At 40.9% G+C, this 20,935-nt stretch overlaps 1 protein-coding gene across 4 annotated transcripts in view; it reads left to right on the forward strand.

Annotated features, from left to right (window-relative positions):
- The window catches only part of LOC133638792 (glutamate receptor ionotropic, NMDA 3A-like), a 79,397-nt gene that overhangs the window by 33,403 nt on the left and 25,059 nt on the right, over window positions 1–20,935 (forward strand). For all 4 annotated transcript variants that reach the window (XM_062031744.1, XM_062031745.1, XM_062031746.1 and 1 more), the window contains 5 exons: window positions 4,119–4,788; window positions 7,081–7,464; window positions 9,519–9,664; window positions 10,551–10,666; window positions 13,059–13,210. In XM_062031744.1, the coding sequence (XP_061887728.1) occupies window positions 4,119–4,788; window positions 7,081–7,464; window positions 9,519–9,664; window positions 10,551–10,666; window positions 13,059–13,210 (1,468 nt within the window). The remainder of the gene's footprint in view (window positions 1–4,118; window positions 4,789–7,080; window positions 7,465–9,518; window positions 9,665–10,550; window positions 10,667–13,058; window positions 13,211–20,935) is intronic.

Below are 20,935 nucleotides of genomic sequence, written 5' to 3' on the forward strand. Positions count from 1 at the left end.
CACACACACACACACACACACACACACACACACACACACACACACACACACACACACACCAACACTTCTGCAACAGTATCACAACAAAGTGTTCTCTCCTCACACAGTATATTTATTTGTTGGCTTACAATGTATTGTCCATAAACCGTGTTAATAATCACACGGATGTCAAAAATCACTCAAAGTTTTACAACTTTGTCAAACGTAACATTTCAATGAAATGCAGCTTTACTCTTAGGCCTAGGGCGATATTCGAAAAGTTAATGAACCGAATGATAAGTAAAAATGAAGTCCTGAGCTTTTCCAGCGTTGATAATGGCCACGTGCATGCGTTGGTACGTGTTCCAGCATGTTTACTACACGCACATAAGCGGCAGTAATGATAACTTCTGTAAAACTCCCAGTGGTCAGTATTACCCTGTTAAATTAAAATGATCAAAAAACCGTGATTGATAACTGCTCTTTGAATAACATATTTTACTCGCTATTTTAAATGCCAACATGAAAATAAGAGACACTAACGCCCTTACCCATTAGGAAAGGTCATAGCCCATCTAAACTTATGCAAACATAACTGTCCAAACTGTTGAGCTACATTATTCACATTAAACATAAAGGCTGTGCTGTCTTTGCACAAAGTTGTTGATGTAAACTCCACAGTGTCAAGTTCAATCAGACGGACGTCTGTTTAAAAAGAAGTGAACTCGTGGGAGGTCACATAAACTGGAAGTGAAACCAACGTTTCACCCCATTTGCATTTATTAAAAAGATATCATAAAATATGAACAAATGAAAATGAAAAAAGATAAACACATTTAAACACACAACTACAGATAATATGGCCAGAACAAAATGTGAGGTTTCCTCTGCCAAGATTGTCTCGTGCTTGGTTATTCATTTTCATTATAAACAAAATAAATAAATACTACTTGGTGCAAATAGTCCATCCATCCATTCTCTACCGCTTTTTCCCTTATATTGTGCATATCAGTACTTTTTGAGCACATTTAACAATACCGCAATTATATTGGTAAGAGTGATCAATTTGGTCACAATAACTTTATTTAGCCATTTTACTTATTGTTTTGGTTGTGTATATTTGAGGACCCACACCGACTCTGATAGAGACAGAAGCTATGGTATTGCCTTTGCTTGGGATTTTTATTCAAGTGCAAACTTTTGCTAACGGAGTAACTTTTATTTTTAATATCTGTTTGTTTTATTTAACTTGGATATTAAAAGGTTTACATTCCAAATACAATGTTAAAATATGCTTATTGCATTTGAAAGGGCACACTTGCATTATTATGTATGATCATTTTGTCAGTGGTTAATTTAGTCTCAATATAATGTTGACAATATCATTTAACAGCAATAATTTGTAGGTCAGTAAATGTACTATCAGCCCAATATATTGTCCTTCCAGGCCACTTTACAGGTTTACTTAATCATAACTGCCCTACAACCCAATGAAAAGTTGGTCCAGTAGATGCAAGTTACTGTTTGAATAACAAACTCCTGGTTGAGGCATGAAGTCATCTTCTTCAACTACAGCATGTGTGAGGAAGTGTGGCTTTTGAAACACTGATCTGTATTAAATAGAACATGCATAGTACAAACAAAAATAAACTGCAACATCTGATGATGTGCTTCTCTAAGTCGATACCAACATGCAAAAAAAAAACATTTATACCTGCTCTTTTTCAGTATTGTCAATCCTGACTACTGCACAACACTGAGCGAGCCCTGAGTCAAAGCCAAAGAAAAACTTGTGTGATATTTAAAAAAATTGTGTCAGTGTTTCCCATAAAGTATATTTACGGATGTGGTGCTTCCGGTTGTCCCTCGCTCATGAACAAATGATAAGTGAAGTGTATCAGTGTTGCATAACTGGAGCTTCACATCCATGCCACCTTCCACCTGCCTGCTTGGCCAGAGAATACCACCTAGCATAAATGATCTCTGATGCTCTTTAGCGACTTTCTTGCTAGATTTAGAAAGTAGAGGTACATACTGTAAGAGAAAGTGAGGTGAATATTGTGTCAGGCATATAAACAAGTTGAAATTTTAATACGAATAAAAACACAAAGATTAGTCTTGAAATATATGTTGTAGCCTTTTTATTAGCCTATTTCATTACAAACTACATGACTTCACACCACCACCATAGTGAAAGAATATTAAGAACAATATAAGTTGTGTTATATACTTAAAGTCTCCATGCCACTGCTGTTCTTTTTAGAATATAAACTAGTTGACTATTGTTGTTATTTATGGGCGTATGACCCTTAGATTATGTGCTAAAAGATATCGAAGCACACTGATCTTAAATACTTGACACTTTGAAACACTTTTCAATAAAGTAGTCATTTAAAAGTATGTGGTTTTTGTTTTTTTTATCGTCATATCAAATGAGTATTGGGAATCGTGGAAATTCCTAGGTATCGACGACTGCAATTCTGGTATCGTGACAACAAGATTAGGATCTCATCACTATGTCAGTCTACCCCAGGGCAGCTGTGGCTATGAAAGTAGCTTACCACCACCAGGTGTGAATGAATGATGGGTTCTACATGTAAAGCGACTTTGGGTACTTAGAAAAGTGCTATATAAATCCCAGGTATTATTATTATTATGTTCAGTGCTGTATGTCTCCCGAGAAACAATGTCCTCTGCAGTAGACATTTGTCTTGTATCTATTTCTTTTGACAGAGTTACACATTCGGAAAAAAGAAAATGCTCTGTTATGCAAAACACAAATGTCTACTGCAGAGGACGCTGGTTTTGAGGAGGATGCATCTGGCCTTGAGAGGTAAATCAACACATTGTCTTGACCTTTATGTAACTACATCTAAATAGTAAATCAGGGTATCACCAAATACCTAAAAGCCCTCAAACATACTTCCTGTTGGACTCTAAATGACAGAACCCCTGTGACCTTTAACATGTCGTCAATCTCAGGCCAATGACCGGATAACATTGTCCTCATGAGCGTATTGATTCAATGAAGGTGTCTCTGCAAGCTATAAAGTGACATGTTGAGGGTCAACATGGATAAGAAGTATGACATTTAAGTGAATGAATGTGATCCAGAATACTAATGTAAGGTGTAACTATCTGTATTGCACTAGCAACACTTCTGTCATGAGGTCTAATCAATAACTTGTGTAGCCTCTTTCAAGGACACTTTGTCTTCTTGTAGTGTCTCTTGTATCCTCCTGAGTACCAGCGTCCTTCGCCATGGTTTTGGTCCATTTCTTTTGTCAGAGTTACAATTTTGGGGATAAAGAATATTCCCATTATGCAAAACCCAGATGCCCACTGCAGAGGATGCTGGTCTGTAGGAAGATACCTGCTCAGATGCAGGGTCTTTGTTTAGACAACCCATTTATCCTGCTTACTACAGACTGCTTAGTCAGTGATGATCATTGTTTAGCACATTGCTGAGACAGAAAGACGGACATGTGATCGCACTCATCACACTTGCATACATATTGATTAAGGGCAGGAGGTTTTTCCCTTTAGGTTCCTGGAGGGTTTTGCATACAAATGAGGTTGACAAAATAATCTCTATTCATTCAGATTTGAAAAAAATGACTCAAAACATTTTGATATGCAAGTCAGGCCAGTCTTACCAAACACTTTTTTTACCAGGTCCACCATTTCCACTTTGATGAACATTAACAGATGAATCTTTTGCAGTGGAGATGTGGCGATTAATCAGCCTCTGTTCAGTATCGGACAATTTTCATGAAAAATATGTGATTGTCTTTGCCGATTAAAGTCGATCACAAACGCCTTCAGTCTTTGGCTTTTTTCCATCCAAAAACCCTTCTTCTTGACGTCAGAATCAAGAAGAAGACACAAAGACAAAGAACAGTCTGCCAGTTGCCATTTTAAACAGACAGAGCTGGCATATATACGAGCCTGATTGGCAACCAGGAACAGGTGAGTCCTGGTTGCCAATCAGGGACATGTGTGGGAGCCAGAGCTCAGTGGCAGAGAGGACAAGCCAGGAAGTCAACACCAAACACTTTGTAAAAAACCACACAAGTCCAAAAGGTCATGACAAAGATGACTTTTGAATCATGTCTTCTTGTGTTGTTTGTCCCTTGTAGATTTCTTTCCAACACATCGTTTGAGGGCCAAAGCGGCTTCATATCCAGAGACCGTCAGAGCCACAATGTCATCTCGGAGGCCCATCACTACATCTGGTCCCTCCAGCTGGACCCTCTGGGCCAGCCGACCTGGACTCGGCTTGCACGTTGGCGCAGGGGCAAAGTCCTGATGGACCAGAGGGCCTGGCCCAGCCACCAGGGTTCCGGAGGTGGAGGCGACTGGCGCAGACCCACAAGGCTGCATTTGCGGGTGGTGACCCTGGTGGAGCACCCCTTCGTTTTCACCCGAGAGGTGGATGGAGACGGTCTATGTCCCGCTGGCCAGCTGTGCCTCGACCCGCTCTCCAACGACTCCTCGGTTTTAGAGGCACTTTTTCAGAACCTCGCAAGACCAAACGGATCCATACCCACGTACTCAAAGAAATGCTGCTATGGTTACTGCATTGACTTGTTGGAGAAGCTGGCAGAGGACATGGGCTTCACCTTTGACCTCTACATTGTTGGAGATGGAAAGTACGGAGGCTTTAAAAATGGTCGCTGGACAGGATTGGTGGGCGACCTTCTCAGTGGTGCTGCTCACTTGGCCGTGACGTCTTTCAGCATTAACTCAGCACGAAGCCAAGTCATTGACTTCACGTCACCTTTCTTCTCCACCAGCCTGGGAATTCTGGTCAGTTCTTTACTTGGATTATTGCACACTTGTTACTTGTTCTTCTTCTCTCTTTGACCTCACGTCAGCTCTCTGCTCACAGACACTGTCTTTATGTCTGAATGCTTTCACTGCATTATTCACTTTTAAGGTGATGTTCCACCGTTGACTGGTCACATGATCACTGCCCTGGTTGAACTCATCCTCAGTAATAAGAACTAGATATTACCAATGACTGCGTCACAATATTGACATGTTCAATGCTAGCACAGCACACAAAGTAACCAAGTACCAAGTATGGAAATACCGTTGAAAAAAGATATAATAACTTTGTCCAGGTGAGTGGTGTCCACACCTCGTAGTGAGTAGTTTGCTGGCACGGAGAACAAAGGAGTGTCAGCCTGTTGCTGACCAGACTACAAACTATCTGACCTGAAGGCTGTTGGACTTTAAAGGTTCCACCGTAAGAGAGATTTGACGGCTACTCTAAACAACACACGGTCTGATCCACCAAAGGTTTGCGTGTATTAAAACACGTGCAAACTTATTAGCACACGCAGCTGATCTATAAGCTCGTGTGCAGAGGATTGCAAAATTGAGAGCGTAATTTATTTAGCGTGGCTGGCGACCAGTCGAGTGTAAAACCCGCCTCTCACCTGAAGTGGGCTGGGATAGACTCCAGCTCACCCGTGACCCTAATGAGGATATTGGATTGATGATGTCTTGATGTAGAGTCAGAATATATGCTGAATGTGCAGGAGGAGATGCAAATGTAATCTTTTAGACTTAGACAAACTTTATTGATCCACAAGGGAAATTGTTCCACACAGTAGCTCAGTTACAAAGGATGGAAAAGGTAGGGATGGAAAGGATCATGCAGGTATAAAGTAGACTGCAGGTATAAAGTCAACATTTAGCACTCACAATGTGATTTATCGAGACTAAAAACTATTATTTTGAAAACCCGGGTAGACCTGGCATCCCAGGCTGGGGCCCCCAGACTCTGGAAGGACTTGCAGCAGTCCCTCCATCATCTGGACTCTGCTGACTTATCAAGAAACAAACATTTGAATACTTTGCTTTTTAGAAAACCTTTTAACTTTTAAAGTTTAGTTTTTTTATAAGCACTTGTTGATCCTTTGTTATGATGTTGTCACTTTCTGTTGTACTCTTCAAGTTCTCCTACAGCACTTAGTGATTTGCATCTGTAGAAAGTGCTTTATAAATAAAATGTACTTACTTACCGTATTTTTCCGGAGTATAAGTCGCTCTGGAGTATAAGTCGCACCGGCCGAAAATGCATAATAAAGAAGGAAAAAAACATATAATATAAGTCGCATTTTTGGGGAAATGTATTTGATAAAAGCCAACAGCAAGAATAGACATTTGAAAGGCAATTTAAAATGTGTAAAGAATAGTGAACAACAGGCTGAATAAGTGTACGTTATATGAGGCATAAATAACCAACTGCTATGTTAACGTAACATATTATGGTAAGAGTCATTCAAATAACTATAACATATAGAACATGCTATACGTTTACTGTCACTCCTAATCGCTAAATCCCATGAAATCTTATACGTCTAGTCTCTTACGTCAATGACATCAATAATATTATTTGATATATTACGCTAATGTGTTCATCATTTCACACATAAGTCGCTCCTGAGTATAAGTCGCACCCCCGGCCAAACTATGAAAAAAACTGTGACTTATAGTCGGAAAAATAGGGTACTTCTATATTTAGCACATGTTCATGCACAGCGAGAAAGGAGGCGCTGCAAAGACCAATGATGGACATCTTCTGTCCTACCTCGTGTGTGCCAACATGTCAGATACCAAAAATAATAGTCTATTTAGCAATATCATTTTAGGATTTCATGGCTGCTGGACGACTTTAAAATTAATTAATGAAATAGGATTTTTTTGTTTTAGGGTTTTATATGAAAATACGTATTGCAGCATGAATTTTCCTGCATTCCTGCATGCATTTCTGGATCATTCCAGACACAAATTGGGTGTGCTAAACAACCTTTCCTTTATCCACATTTCACTTCTGTATCAGCCAGAAAAGGTGCTGCATGTTGTGTTATAACAATGAAACACCATTGATGTTTGACATGATTGATGAATGTTAAGAGTGTCTGATTTAAATATGGCTGTCTGCACCAGTCTTAGTAGATCACCCGCTAATAGTTTATAGTTTGCACAGGCTTTTTGGCACTTGTTATTTGGATCTTAGTAGACCAGGCTCCTATCTTGATATTGAGTTGATTTCTACCTTTGATGCGATCCAATTGTGCCGGTCTCCAGGTGCGCACCCGAGACACGGCCGCTCCCATCGGTGCCTTCATGTGGCCTCTGCACTGGTCCATGTGGCTGGGCATCTTCGTCTCGCTCCACGTCACCGCCATCTTCCTCACCCTGTACGAGTGGCACAGTCCATTCGGGATGACGCCACGCGGACGTAACCGAGACCGTGTCTTCTCCTTCTCCTCGGCTCTCAACGTGTGCTACGCCATCCTCTTTGGGAGAACTGTTGCCATCAAGCCTCCAAAGTGCTGGACCGGCCGTCTGCTGATGAACCTGTGGGCCATCTTCTGCCTCTTCTGCCTGTCCACCTACACCGCAAACCTGGCCGCCGTCATGGTGGGCGAGAAGACCTATGAGCAGCTGTCTGGGATCCATGACCCCAAGGTAACAGCACTGCACTAAATACATCATTTGTGTATAACACAGTGTCAGGTTCAAACACTGATGACATTTATTAAACAAGACAAGAGGCAAAGAATTAAACATAGACAGAATTCAATTTGGACTCAATATATTGTGGAGAGTCGCCCGGACATTGTATCCTTCTACAATCTCCACCACGCTCTGCCCAAATATTGCACTCCTCCTTCTTTATTTGACTTTCTCCCCCCACCTGACCACAGCTGCTTCCAGAGGGAAGTGGGTCGTAAACAGCGTTGTCTTTGGTTACCGAACAGTTCAAAAGAAGAGGTCGTAAAATAGTTCAAAAAGAGTTCCATAAAATAGTTCAAAAAGAGTTCCATAAAATAGTTCAAAAAGAGTTCGTAAAATACTTCAAAAAGAGTTCGTCTGGAAATTGGGCAGATCCTGCCATCTGTCCGCTTTGAAGTCACAGGGGAGTTTTACGAGCCTTCCTCCTGGTAGGCCCCAAAGACAGCACCCGTCCCCCTGCCAGGAACTCAATGTAATACAAAGCGTTTGTGATGATTTAGAAACAATAATTCTAACACACAGTAAGTGCTATGCTATTCAATGCAGTACAAGGTCAGTGGCATCCGTTGACATTGGAACAGAATGGATGTTTTGTTTTTGTTTTTGTCAACTATGAAATTGACTGAGACTTAAATGTTGCCAGTAAAACGGAGATCAGATGTCATTCGTGTTTCTCTTCTTTCAACGCAGTACTTCATCACAATACATGTCTGAGATAAGGTTTATGTTTGGCCAATATCAACTATTCCACATTTGAAAGCTACATTAGGAACGGGATTCATATGGCCTCATTCATTCCAGTTTACCTGACGCATGAAACGTGACGATTTGGGGGAGTGCACTATCCACGTTAGCCGCCAGATGGCAGTAGAGTAGAGTATTTATTTAATATCTTAAATTGTGTTTGTGGCAATTCCAACTTTGACCACAGCACCAGTTGCTATGTACAGAGGCGTTTTCCATCGTTTTCAGCAGACTGCATTACAAATTGATTACCCCAACTCTTCCTCTCACGTGAGATCCACCCAGGATTGGGGCCATATGAATCCCTCCTCTTCTGTAGGGACATCATTGACTACAAAGAGTAGCAGATATCTTTAGAGGGTATTTATCATTAACATTTGAAATAATTCATAATATAGGAATATTATATAATCAACCTTCCCGTTTTGTGTCCTTTCCCCGAGTCTTTTTCTCACATTTTGCTTTCCGTGCAAAAAAAAAAATGCTGTCCAGTACTGTCGACTCCTTTCTCAACACTCGGGTGTTGTTGATGAAATGAGTGCATGTCAGGTGGTTGACACCAGAGAGATGTACATGAAGAAAAGAAATGTCCCCCCAAAGTTGAGTAAGTATTTTGACAAATTCTTTCATCCTTTTATGTTTTGTGTCACATTGAGGAAGAAAGATCTGAAAATGTGCCTCAACTACAAACTCAGTGAAGGCCCAGAATTGTTTGGATTATCCCAGACTTCCTCAGCACTAAACTTTGTATTCAAACTTGCAAGGACGTGTCAGACTTGATAGCTTAGTAGTTAGCAAAACCTTCTTTTGGGATAAGGGGTGTAGGTTTGATTCATTACTTTGTATTGGTTTAACGATTATTTGTAATTAAAAATAATAATAAATCCCTTCTTTTTACCCTTTTTCCCAGGAAATGTCCCACATTTTGAATTGCAAATGTTCACAGGTTTGATTATCAAGATTAAAACAAATTAAATTGGTTTGAAGGTTGTTCTTTTCTTGTACTTTAGTGAAGTCTTTTACAAAAGGTAACCGTGATAGACAGATAATTATATATATGAATATTATTGTATATTGAATAATTATTGTGAATTCATTTAGATATTTATGCAAACATGAGGATTCCTTTGATGTTGTGTTTACCTCTAGCTGCTAAATAGGTTATTAATCTAGAGAGTCATGCATAACTGTAGAAAATCAATAAGTGGGAAATGAGTGATATTAAAGCTCTTGGATGATACTTTCCTCCATCTTTCCTGCAGTTGCACCATCCCTCTCAGGGATTCCGATTCGCTACGGTGAGAGAAAGCAGCGCCGAGGACTACGTGAAGAAGAGTTTCCCTGAGATGCACGAGTACATGAGACGCTACAACGCTCCGGCCACGCCAGACGGCATTCACAACCTCAAGTAATTCCATTTGATTCACAACCTCAAGTCACTCCGTGTTATGCTTACTCTGCAAATAGCAAGTGCTTCAGGTGCGCAAACATGGTTTCCCAGTCATGACATTAAAAGACTTGGCTCTGTTGTTTTTGGAAAGAAGAAAGAATGTCAAGCTGAGCGCATGTGAAAGAAAAGACTTGGCGAGATAACAAGTCATTTTCTACTGCCTCAGCTCTGCCAGCATATCTGTGGTTCTAAGCTGCTTCCCCACTGAGCAAAGCAAAAATCAAGTCATAAATGGCAGCCGGGATACAAACAGGTTGGAGAGAACATCATTTAAATGGATGAAACACTTTTTTTTTTCCAGCTGAGCCTCTAAAATGCTGATTAGAGGGTTCATGGAAAATGTCAACCTGAGGAAATGACAGCTCGGGAGCAAGTGAAGGATTCACAGATCCAGACATTCTTATCAAACACGTCATGCATTCACAATATTGCAGCGGGTTTCATTCTGGAGACTAAGTTCACACTGACAGGAGCACCTTAGATACTCAACTCTTTCTTGTTTCGTCCTAATAATACTGGGAGAACTCGTGATGGGTTCCTTTCACCTTTCAAGTACCAATTTTATGCTGCTGATTTGTGTGTTAATAAATCTAATCTAATTTTTTATGTAACATTAAAAATGAGCTGATTATGGTAAATGTCGAGTCTTATTTGCACGTTTTATATGGCAGACTTTGCATGCGGTGGAAATTCCAAGACGTTAGATGGTAGGTTTGGACGATTATGGCAAAAATAATAATCAATGATCATTGGCTGCAATTGACTTGGTGGCGTATATGTAATGTGGGCATAGTATGTACAGTAGGTACACTGTAACATTGGAGTTTGTCACTTGTGTTCAAAGGGAAGATCCCCAGAAACTGGATGCTTTTATCATGGACAAAGCTCTGCTGGACTACGAGGTCTCCATCGACGCAGACTGCAAGACCCTAACTGTTGGGAAACCATTTGCCATAGAAGGTGAGGGAAGACTGAATGCTTTCATGTGTTCAAATGAATCACTTTTCACTCCACCAATTCATTATAATTGTCATGTCTGTATTAATCATGTTTTTGTTTGGCCATGTTTTGCTTGGTTTTTGGACTCTCTTTAGTTCCTGGTTGCACTTCCTTGTTTTGTTTGGTTTCCATGGTCACCCATTAGTTTTCACCTGTCATGTCACGCACCTGTTTCACGTTTTGAGTCACGCACCTGTTGTTAATCATGTCTGGGTTATTTAAGTCTTTCTTTCTGTTCACTCGTTCTGCGTTCATTGTCTTTGTCACAGCGGTTCATGTCCCTTGTTGACCAAGTAAGTTTTCATAGTCCATGTCCTAGCTTCTGCTAACTAGCAGCTTCTTTTGTGTTTTAGGCACGCTTGCCTTTTTTTGTTGTTGTATTTTTGTGTTTGTGGTAGTGAGTGATTTTGTTAAATAAATCCAAGCCTACCTTCACGCTGTCGTCCGGAGCCGTTTTTGCGTTGGAAGAACAACCCCGCAGCAAGCTGCGACCCCCCCCCCCGCGTGACAATAATACTGTGGAAGTTTTGATTCATTTGGTTTTCATCTTTAATAAGTTCTTGAAGTCAGTCAGCAGTCTCAGTTGGGGCCTCACTTTTTTTTTCTTCTAAGGATCCATTTCAATTGTTCAAAGGTGTCACTGTATGAGTGACAACGCGCCTCTGTGAATATCAACCAGTCAGCATTTAATAGTCCTAATCTTCTGGCTTTCCTAAGCCTACACTCCTCGCAGTGTCCTGTTAATCTGAGGCCCATTTAGAGAGCATCATTTAGAGAGCATCATTTAGAGACCATCATTTAGAGCAGGGGTCACCAACCTTTTTGAAAGCAAGAGCTACTTCTTGGGTAGTGATTAATGCGAAGGGCTACCAGTTTGATACACACTTAAATAAATTGCCAGAAATAGCCAATTTGCTCAATTTACCTTTAACTCTATTTTATTATTAATAATTAATGATATTTACACTTAATTGAACGGTTTAAAAGAGGAGAAAACACGAAAAAAATGGCAATTAAATTTTGAAACAGAGTTTATCTTCAATTTCGACTCTTTAAAATTCAAAATTCAACTGAAAAAAAGAAGAGAAAAACTAGCTTGTTCGAATCTTTTTGAAAAAATTAAAAAAATTATTTATGGAACATCATTAGTAATTTTTCCTGATTAAGATTAATTTTAGAATTGTGATGACATGTTTTAAATAGGTCAAAATCCAATCTACACTTTGTTAGAATATATAACAAATTGGACCAAGCTATATTTCTAACAAAGACAAATCATTATTTCTTCTAGATTTTCCAGAACAAAATTTTAAAATAAATTCAAAAGACTTTGAAATAAGATTTAAATTTGATTCTACAGATTTTCTAGATTTGCCGGAATCATTTTTTTGAATTTTAATCATAATAAGTTTGAAGAAATATTCCACAAATATTCTTCGTCGAAAAAACAGAAACTAAAATGAAGAATTCAATTAAAATGTATTTATTATTCTTTACAATAAAAACAATAAATTTACTTGAACATTGATTTAAATTGTCAGGAAAGAAGAGGAAGGAATTGAAAAGGTAAAAAGGTATATGTGTTTAAAAATCCTAAAATCATTTTTAAGGTTGTATTTTTCTCTAAAATTGTCTTTCTGAAAGTTATAAGAAGCAAAGTAAAACAATTAATGAATTTATTTAAACAAGTGAAGACCAAGTCTTTAAAATATTTTCTTGGATTTCCAAATTCTATTTGAGTTTTGTCTCTCTTAGAATTAAAAATGTCGGGCAAAGCGAGACCAGCTTGCTAGTAAATAAATACAATTTAAAAAATAGAGGCAGCTCACTGGTAAGTGCTGCTATTTGAGCTATTTTTAGAACAGGCCAGCGGGCTACTCATCTGGTCCTTACGGGCTACCTGGTGCCCGCGGGCACCGCGTTGGTGACCCTTGATTTAGAGAGCATCATTTAGAGAGCATCATTTAGAGAGCATCATTTAGAGAGCATCATTCATCCAGTGATAATCTTCCTATGGGGCTTCACGTCCATTACAGGCCTGAAAAGAAGCGTATACTACGCTGCATTTAATTACTTAATGAAGCCGTGAGCTCTCAATATCAATTATTGTTTTAAGACAGCTTTAGTAAGTATCTATTTTCAACTATCAAATGAATTGCACATGCATTTGTTTTACTACAAAATATGCATCAAATTCAATTCCATTTTGATTTAAAACCAACGTAATTTGTGCATTGCAGTCACTAAACATGATGACTAAATGCAATTACAGACAAAAGAGAAGTGAGTAAATATGGAGAAAGGAACATGGAAACAGATCAGGTATTAAACCAACATGTATGCTTATCAACAGGATACGGGATCGGGCTACCTCAGAACTCCCCGCTCACCTCCAACTTCTCGGAGCTTGTCAGTCAGTACAAGTCAGACGGCTTCATGGACATGCTGCATGACAAGTGGTACAAGGTGGTGCCTTGTGGGAAGCGCAGCTTTGCCGTCACCCAGGTAAGAACGTCAACCTTAAATAAGTCTTATTGTCCACATCATGTGTGGATGCTTCTATATTCATACATACAGTATACTCTATACATATTCATACATATACTGTATACATATTCATACATATACTGTATACATATTCATACATATACTGTATACATATTCATACATATACTGTGTACATATTCATACATATACTGTGTACATATTCATACATATACTGTATACATATCCAAAATTAATTGCGTATGATTAAAATGATCAAAATACATTATTTTAAATGTGCCTGTTACTACATGACATATATACTTACATCATGTATATATTACATGTTATTATGAATGTTACTACATGACATATATACTTACATCATGTATATATTACATGTTATTATGAATGTTACTACATGACATATATACTTACATCATGTATATATTACATGTTATTATGAATGTTACTACATGACATATATACTTACATCATGTATATATGACATGTTATTATGAATGTTACTAGTTACTACATATATACTTACATCATGTATATATTACATGTTATTATGAATGTTACTACATGACATATATACTTACATCATGCATATATTACATGTTATTATGAATGTTACTACATGACATATATACTTACATCATGTATATATTACATGTTATTATGAATGTTACTACATGACATATATACTTACATCATGTATATATGACATGTTATTATGAATGTTACTACATGACATATATACTTACATCATGTATATATGACATGTTATTATGAATGTTACTACATGACATATATACTTACATCATGTATATATTACATGTTGTATATAAAACTTCAATGGAGGCGTTTGGGTGTTTTTGAAAGGCTTTGTAGGCAGAATTGCGCAACTGCCAAAGGCTCCATTGTAAGCAGACTTTAGATTGCATTTATTTAATATTTATAATGCATTAAAAAAAATAACATGTTTTTCATAATGATTCTGAACAATAGGCAAAATTCCCCCAAAAGTGCAGTTCTTGACCCTCCATAGACAATTACTGTCATGTGGAAAGTGTGTTCACTATAAAATAGTCATACTTAAATATTCCTGATGTTTTCTCAAAGAAAAGGCTTATGGCACAGCTTAACATGTCATGATCAGGAACATTGCTTTCTTGTTGGTTATATTTCTCAGAAAAGGTTCTTGCAGCAGGTCAAAAGAAAAGCTGTATTCGTGCACATTGAAGGTCTTTGGGACACCATGCCCGCTACCATCTGTACTATAACAACTTCTACGTCTGGCCCCTGACCCTCCAGCTGTTCATTAAGCTTTACATCCATAACTTTTGTCCAAACTGCCCTCTGAGGTCCATCCAGGTTCTGTTTTGTCTGTGAAAAGTGAGCACCTTTAGCTGCCAGCTGTGATTTGAGATCTCGTAAAGTGTCTCCTTGCTCAGAATGGCTTGTCCAACCTTCTTCTGCAATGTGGATTTGAGACTTGGAATTGTTCATTGCTGCTCACAAAGGAGACATTGTTGCTTAATTGCACCACTAATTGGATGTAAGTTGAGTAAAAGCTTCAGTTCTACAGTGCATGTGTTTAGTAATTGTATCAGAAGCAGGAGTCATGGTTACAGTCTGACTTGGAACAAAGTCAACTTCATTGCAATAATATCAGAATATTTTGCACAAACCATAACAAGAGTAGAAGAACCACCAGTGATAAGTCGCATTGCTCATTGCACAAGGGCACCACAGCAGAATGATATCTCAAATGACTTCATGTTGGTCCCCAGTAAGACTCCTGGGACCATAACCGGTCCCAGGAGTCTTACTGGGGACCATGCATTTAAGTGTCACACTGTACCAGAATAACGCCGGTTTTGATGTACGCTCGTTTATGAACGAGCACTCCATGCTATCATTCGCCTAATGATGTAATGAATAGCTTAATACGTTTATTAACAGTAACTATAGAGTGGGTGACTGTTTATTTGGACCAGACAAATTGCACTTACCGTTAAGTAGAAAGTTTGTTCTTTAAAACGTGTAATATTGGTGCACTAACAAGAAAAAAGGGGGAAAGTTACGTTGCAAAAAGTCCTAATTTAATAAATCACACTGGTCAGCTGCACAAAGGTAATGCACTAGCAAACAATTCTTGGTATGCACATCCACGATAGCACTGCAAGATTATGATAGACAATCTTATTAGCACACCTGATATCTGCAGTAATCACACACAATACGACATTTCACACACACTTGTCACCACACACATTTCACACACACTTGTCACCACACACATTTCACACACACTTGTCACCGCACACATTTCATACACACTTGTCACCGCACACATTTCACACACACTTGTCACCGCACACATTTCACACACACTTGTCACCACACACATTTCACACACACTTGTCACCACACACATTTCACACACACTTGTCACCACACATTTCATACACACTTGTCACCACACATTTCATACACACTTGTCACCGCACACATTTCACACACACTTGTCACCGCACACATTTCACACACACTTGTCACCGCACACATTTCACACACACTTGTCACCGCACACATTTCACACACACTTGTCACCGCACACAAATAACGGGGCCCCAAAAGACAATAATTACCCAACTGAAAAAAAAACGGCACAATAGCATAAAGTAAACATTAACAGTTTTTTAATACTTCTACTTGTTGATGGGACGACTCACTCACCCACCCTTGGCAACACTTTGTAGCATCCACACAGGTGTATCCACTGAGCATCCACACAGGTGTATCCACTGAGCATCCACACAGGTGTGTCCACTGAGCATCCACACAGGTGTATCCACTGAGCATCCACACAGGTGTATCCACTTAGCATCCACACAGGTGTATCCACTGAGCATCCACACAGGTGTATCCACTGAGCATCCACACAGGTGTATCCACTGAGCATCCACACAGGTGTATCCACTTAGCATCCACACAGGTGTATCCACTTAGCATCCACACAGGTGTATCCACTGAGCATCCACACAGGTGTATCCACTGAGCATCCACACATGTGTAGCCACTGAGCATCCACACAGGTGTATCCACTGAGCATCCACACAGGTGTATCCACTGAGCATCCACACATGTGTATCCACTTAGCATCCACACAGGTGTATCCACTGAGCATCCACACAGGTGTATCCACTGAGCATCCACACATGTGTATCCACTGAGCATCCACACAGGTGTATCCACTGAGCATCCACACAGGTGTATCCACTGAGCATCCACACATGTGTATCCACTTAGCATCCACACATGTGTAGCCACTGAGCATCCACACAGGTGTGTCCACTGAGCATCCACACAGGTGTATCCACTGAGCATCCACACAGGTGTATCCACTGAGCATCCACACAGGTGTATCCACTGAGCATCCACACAGGTGTATCCACTTAGCATCCACACAGGTGTATCCACTGAGCATCCACACAGGTGTATCCACTTAGCATCCACACAGGTGTATCCACTGAGCATCCACACAGGTGTATCCACTGAGCATCCACACAGGTGTGTCCACTTAGCATCCACACTAGTGTATCCACTTAGCATCCACACAGGTGTATCCACTGAGCATCCACACAGGTGTATCCACTGAGCATCCACACAGGTGTGTCCACTTAGCATCCACACAGGTGTATCCACTTAGCATCCACACAGGTGTATCCACTGAGCATCCACACAGGTGTGTCCACTTAGCATCCACACAGGTGTATCCACTGAGCATCCACACAGGTGTATCCACTGAGCATCCACACAGGTGTATCCACTGAGCATCCACACAGGTGTGTCCACTTAGCATCCACACAGGTGTATCCACTTAGCATCCACACAGGTGTATCCACTGAGCATCCACACAGGTGTATCCACTGAGCATCCACACAGGTGTGTCCACTTAGCATCCACACAGGTGTATCCACTTAGCATCCACACAGGTGTATCCACTGAGCATCCACACAGGTGTGTCCACTTAGCATCCACACAGGTGTATCCACTGAGCATCCACACAGGTGTATCCACTGAGCATCCACACAGGTGTATCCACTGAGCATCCACACAGGTGTGTCCACTTAGCATCCACACAGGTGTATCCACTTAGCATCCACACAGGTGTATCCACTGAGCATCCACACAGGTGTATCCACTGAGCATCCACACAGGTGTATCCACTGAGCATCCACACAGGTGTGTCCACTTAGCATCCACACAGGTGTGTCCACTTAGCATCCACACAGGTGTATCCACTGAGCATCCACACAGGTGTGTCCACTTAGCATCCACACAGGTGTGTCCACTTAGCATCCACACAGGTGTGTCCACTTAGCATCCACACAAGTGTATCCACTTAGCATCCACACAGGTGTATCCACTTAGCATCCACGCAGGTGTGTCCACTTAGCATCCACACAAGTGTATCCACTTAGCATCCACACAGGTGTATCCACTGAGCATCCACACAGGTGTGTCCACTTAGCATCCACACAGGTGTATCCACTGAGCATCCACACAGGTGTGTCCACTTAGCATCCACACAGGTGTGTCCACTTAGCATCCACACAAGTGTATCCACTTAGCATCCACACAGGTGTGTCCACTTAGCATCTACACAGGTTTATCCACTTAGCATCCACACAGGTGTATCCACTGAGCATCCACACAGGTGTGTCCACTTAGCATCCACACAGGTGTGTCCACTTAGCATCCACACAGGTGTATCCACTGAGCATCCACACAGGTGTGTCCACTTAGCATCCACACAGGTGTGTCCACTTAGCATCCACACAGGTGTGTCCACTTAGCATCCACACAAGTGTATCCACTTAGCATCCACACAGGTGTATCCACTTAGCATCCACGCAGGTGTGTCCACTTAGCATCCACACAAGTGTATCCACTTAGCATCCACACAGGTGTATCCACTGAGCATCCACACAGGTGTGTCCACTTAGCATCCACACAGGTGTATCCACTGAGCATCCACACAGGTGTGTCCACTTAGCATCCACACAGGTGTGTCCACTTAGCATCCACACAAGTGTATCCACTTAGCATCCACACAGGTGTATCCACTGAGCATTGACACAGTTGTGTCCACTGAGCATCAACATACATCTTATATATATATATATATATATATATATATATATAAATCCATGTGCATTTTTAAAAGATAAATTAATACCTTTAGAGAAGGTGGGGCATGTTTTTTTTTGCAATTTAAATTTAATTTAAATTTAAATTCAAATTTAATTTTGCAATTTAAAGTACAAGTCTCCAGAAATGAAACTTTTGCAGACAGAAAAAAAAGACGGTTTATAAATGTGATAAAAGTATGCAAAATTTACATGGAAGCATATCCAATATATATCATGTAGACCAGTGTTATTGACCAGTTATACTAGTTTCTCTGCTGTAGTCCGTATGGCTGCAGCGCTACTCAGTTGTAATACACTTTGCCACCACTTGTGGCAGTAATGACAACATCAAACAAGCAGAAGAAGTCTGGAGATAAAGTCAGAGAGAAGTTTCTTAAGCACACAAATAATGACTAAAGTGGTGAAGCTTCGTTTTCATTTGCACTTTCATTTTCATTGACAGTTTAGTTAACACATGTTATTATTTATTCTTAATTTAGGTCGAATGCATTTCTTGTAGCACTTTGTAAATGTATTTTCCATCAGTTTTGTATGATTCCTTCCTATGCAGCATTTATTTTTGTAATCAGCCTGACCTAAGCCTTGATAATATTCTTTGTGATGAACACATGGTGTCACAAGGTTTTATCCTGTAAGCAGGTTCAATATAATTATTGAGTATGATTAAAATCAAGAGTCATATTACTCATTTAGTGTTAATATTTGCATGGCACTGGGTCAAAGAGGTTAGAACCTCTAATCTGGACCACAAGGAAGTTGGAAATGTACAGTAGGTCTCTTTCTAATGAATTTTAAAAACGTTTTCCAATGCCTTTAGTTAAATGGTCATTTTCTTAAGTTGGTGAAACTGTATAACATGTATAATTACATTGGTAATGAGTTGGTGGTGCAATAAAAAATGAGGTAGGATTCACAAAAAAATCCTCTTCAAATATGTAGCTGGTATGCAGCAGTCTTTGGAGCATGACCAAGATGTGATGTTCCTTGTATGATCATACTTCATCATATAAGTCACGCTCCTAAGCAACATGGAATATTTGTTGTAAATGATTAGTTATCAGTTAGTTACATTCCAGTGCTTGGTGAACTCCTAGAATCCCAACAGTGCAGCAGAAGTCTGCTTGCTAGATGATGTCATTCCAATTGCTGCAGGTGTACATTTCATTTTGTTAGGACTGCCAGCATTTAGCAACGTTCAATGTCCCACTCTGCTTGTGTCACCCACCAGCATTTAGCAACGTTCAATGTCCCACTCTGCATGTGTCACCCACCAGCCCAGCAACGTTCAATGTCCCACTCTGCATGTGTCACCCACCAGCATTTAGCAACGTTCAATGTCCCACTCTGCATGTGTCACCCACCAGCATTTAGCAACGTTCAATGTCCCACTCTGCATGTGTCACACACCAGCCCAGCAACGTTCAATGTCCCACTCTGCATGTGTCACCCACCAGCATTTAGCAACGTTCAATGTCCCACTCTGCATGTGTCACCCACCAGCCCAGCAACGTTCAATGTCCCACTCTGCATGTGTCACCCACCAGCATTTAGCAACGTTCAATGTCCCACTCTGCATGTGTCACCCACCAGCCCAGCAACGTTCAATGTCCCACTCTGCATGTGTCACCCACCAGCCCAGCAACGTTCAATGTCCCACTCTGCATGTGTCACCCACCAGCCCAGCAACGTTCAATGTCCCACTCTGCACGTGTCACCCACCAGCCCAGCAACGTTCAATGTCCCACTCTGCATGTGTCACCCACCAGCCCAGCAACGTTCAATGTCCCACTCTGCATGTGTCACCCACCAGCCCAGCAACGTTCAATGTCCCACTCTGCACGTGTCACCCACCAGCCCAGCAACGTTCAATGTCCCACTCTGCATGTGTCACCCACCAGCCCAGCAACGTTCAATGTCCCACTCTGCATGTGTCACCCACCAGCCCAGCAACGTTCAATGTCCCACTCTGCATGTGTCACCCACCAGCCCAGCAACGTTCAATGTCCCACTCTGCATGTGTCACCCACCAGCCCAGCAACGTTCAATGTCCCACTCTGCATGTGTCACCCACCAGCCCAGCAACGTTCAATGTCCCACTCTGCATGTGTCACCCACCAGTCCAGCAACATTCAATGTCCCACTCTGCATGTGTCACCCACCAGCCCAGCAACGTTCAATGTCCCACTCTGCATGTGTCACCCACCAGCCCAGCAACGTTCAATGTCCCACTCTGCACGTGTCACCCACCAGCCCAGCAACGTTCAATGTCCCACTCTGCATGTGTCACCCACCAGCCCAGCAACGTTCAATGTCCCACTCTGCACGTGTCACCCACCAGCCCAGCAACGTTCAATGTCCCACTCTGCATGTGTCACCCACCAGCCCAGCAACGTTCAATGTCCCACTCTGCATGTGTCACCCACCAGCCCAGCAACGTTCAATGTCCCACTCTGCATGTGTCACCCACCAGCCCAGCAACGTTCAATGTCCCACTCTGCATGTGTCACCCACCAGCCCA

The sequence above is a fragment of the Entelurus aequoreus genome, linkage group LG21, assembly GCF_033978785.1.
Source record: "Entelurus aequoreus isolate RoL-2023_Sb linkage group LG21, RoL_Eaeq_v1.1, whole genome shotgun sequence".
Taxonomy (NCBI): Eukaryota; Metazoa; Chordata; class Actinopteri; order Syngnathiformes; family Syngnathidae; genus Entelurus; species Entelurus aequoreus.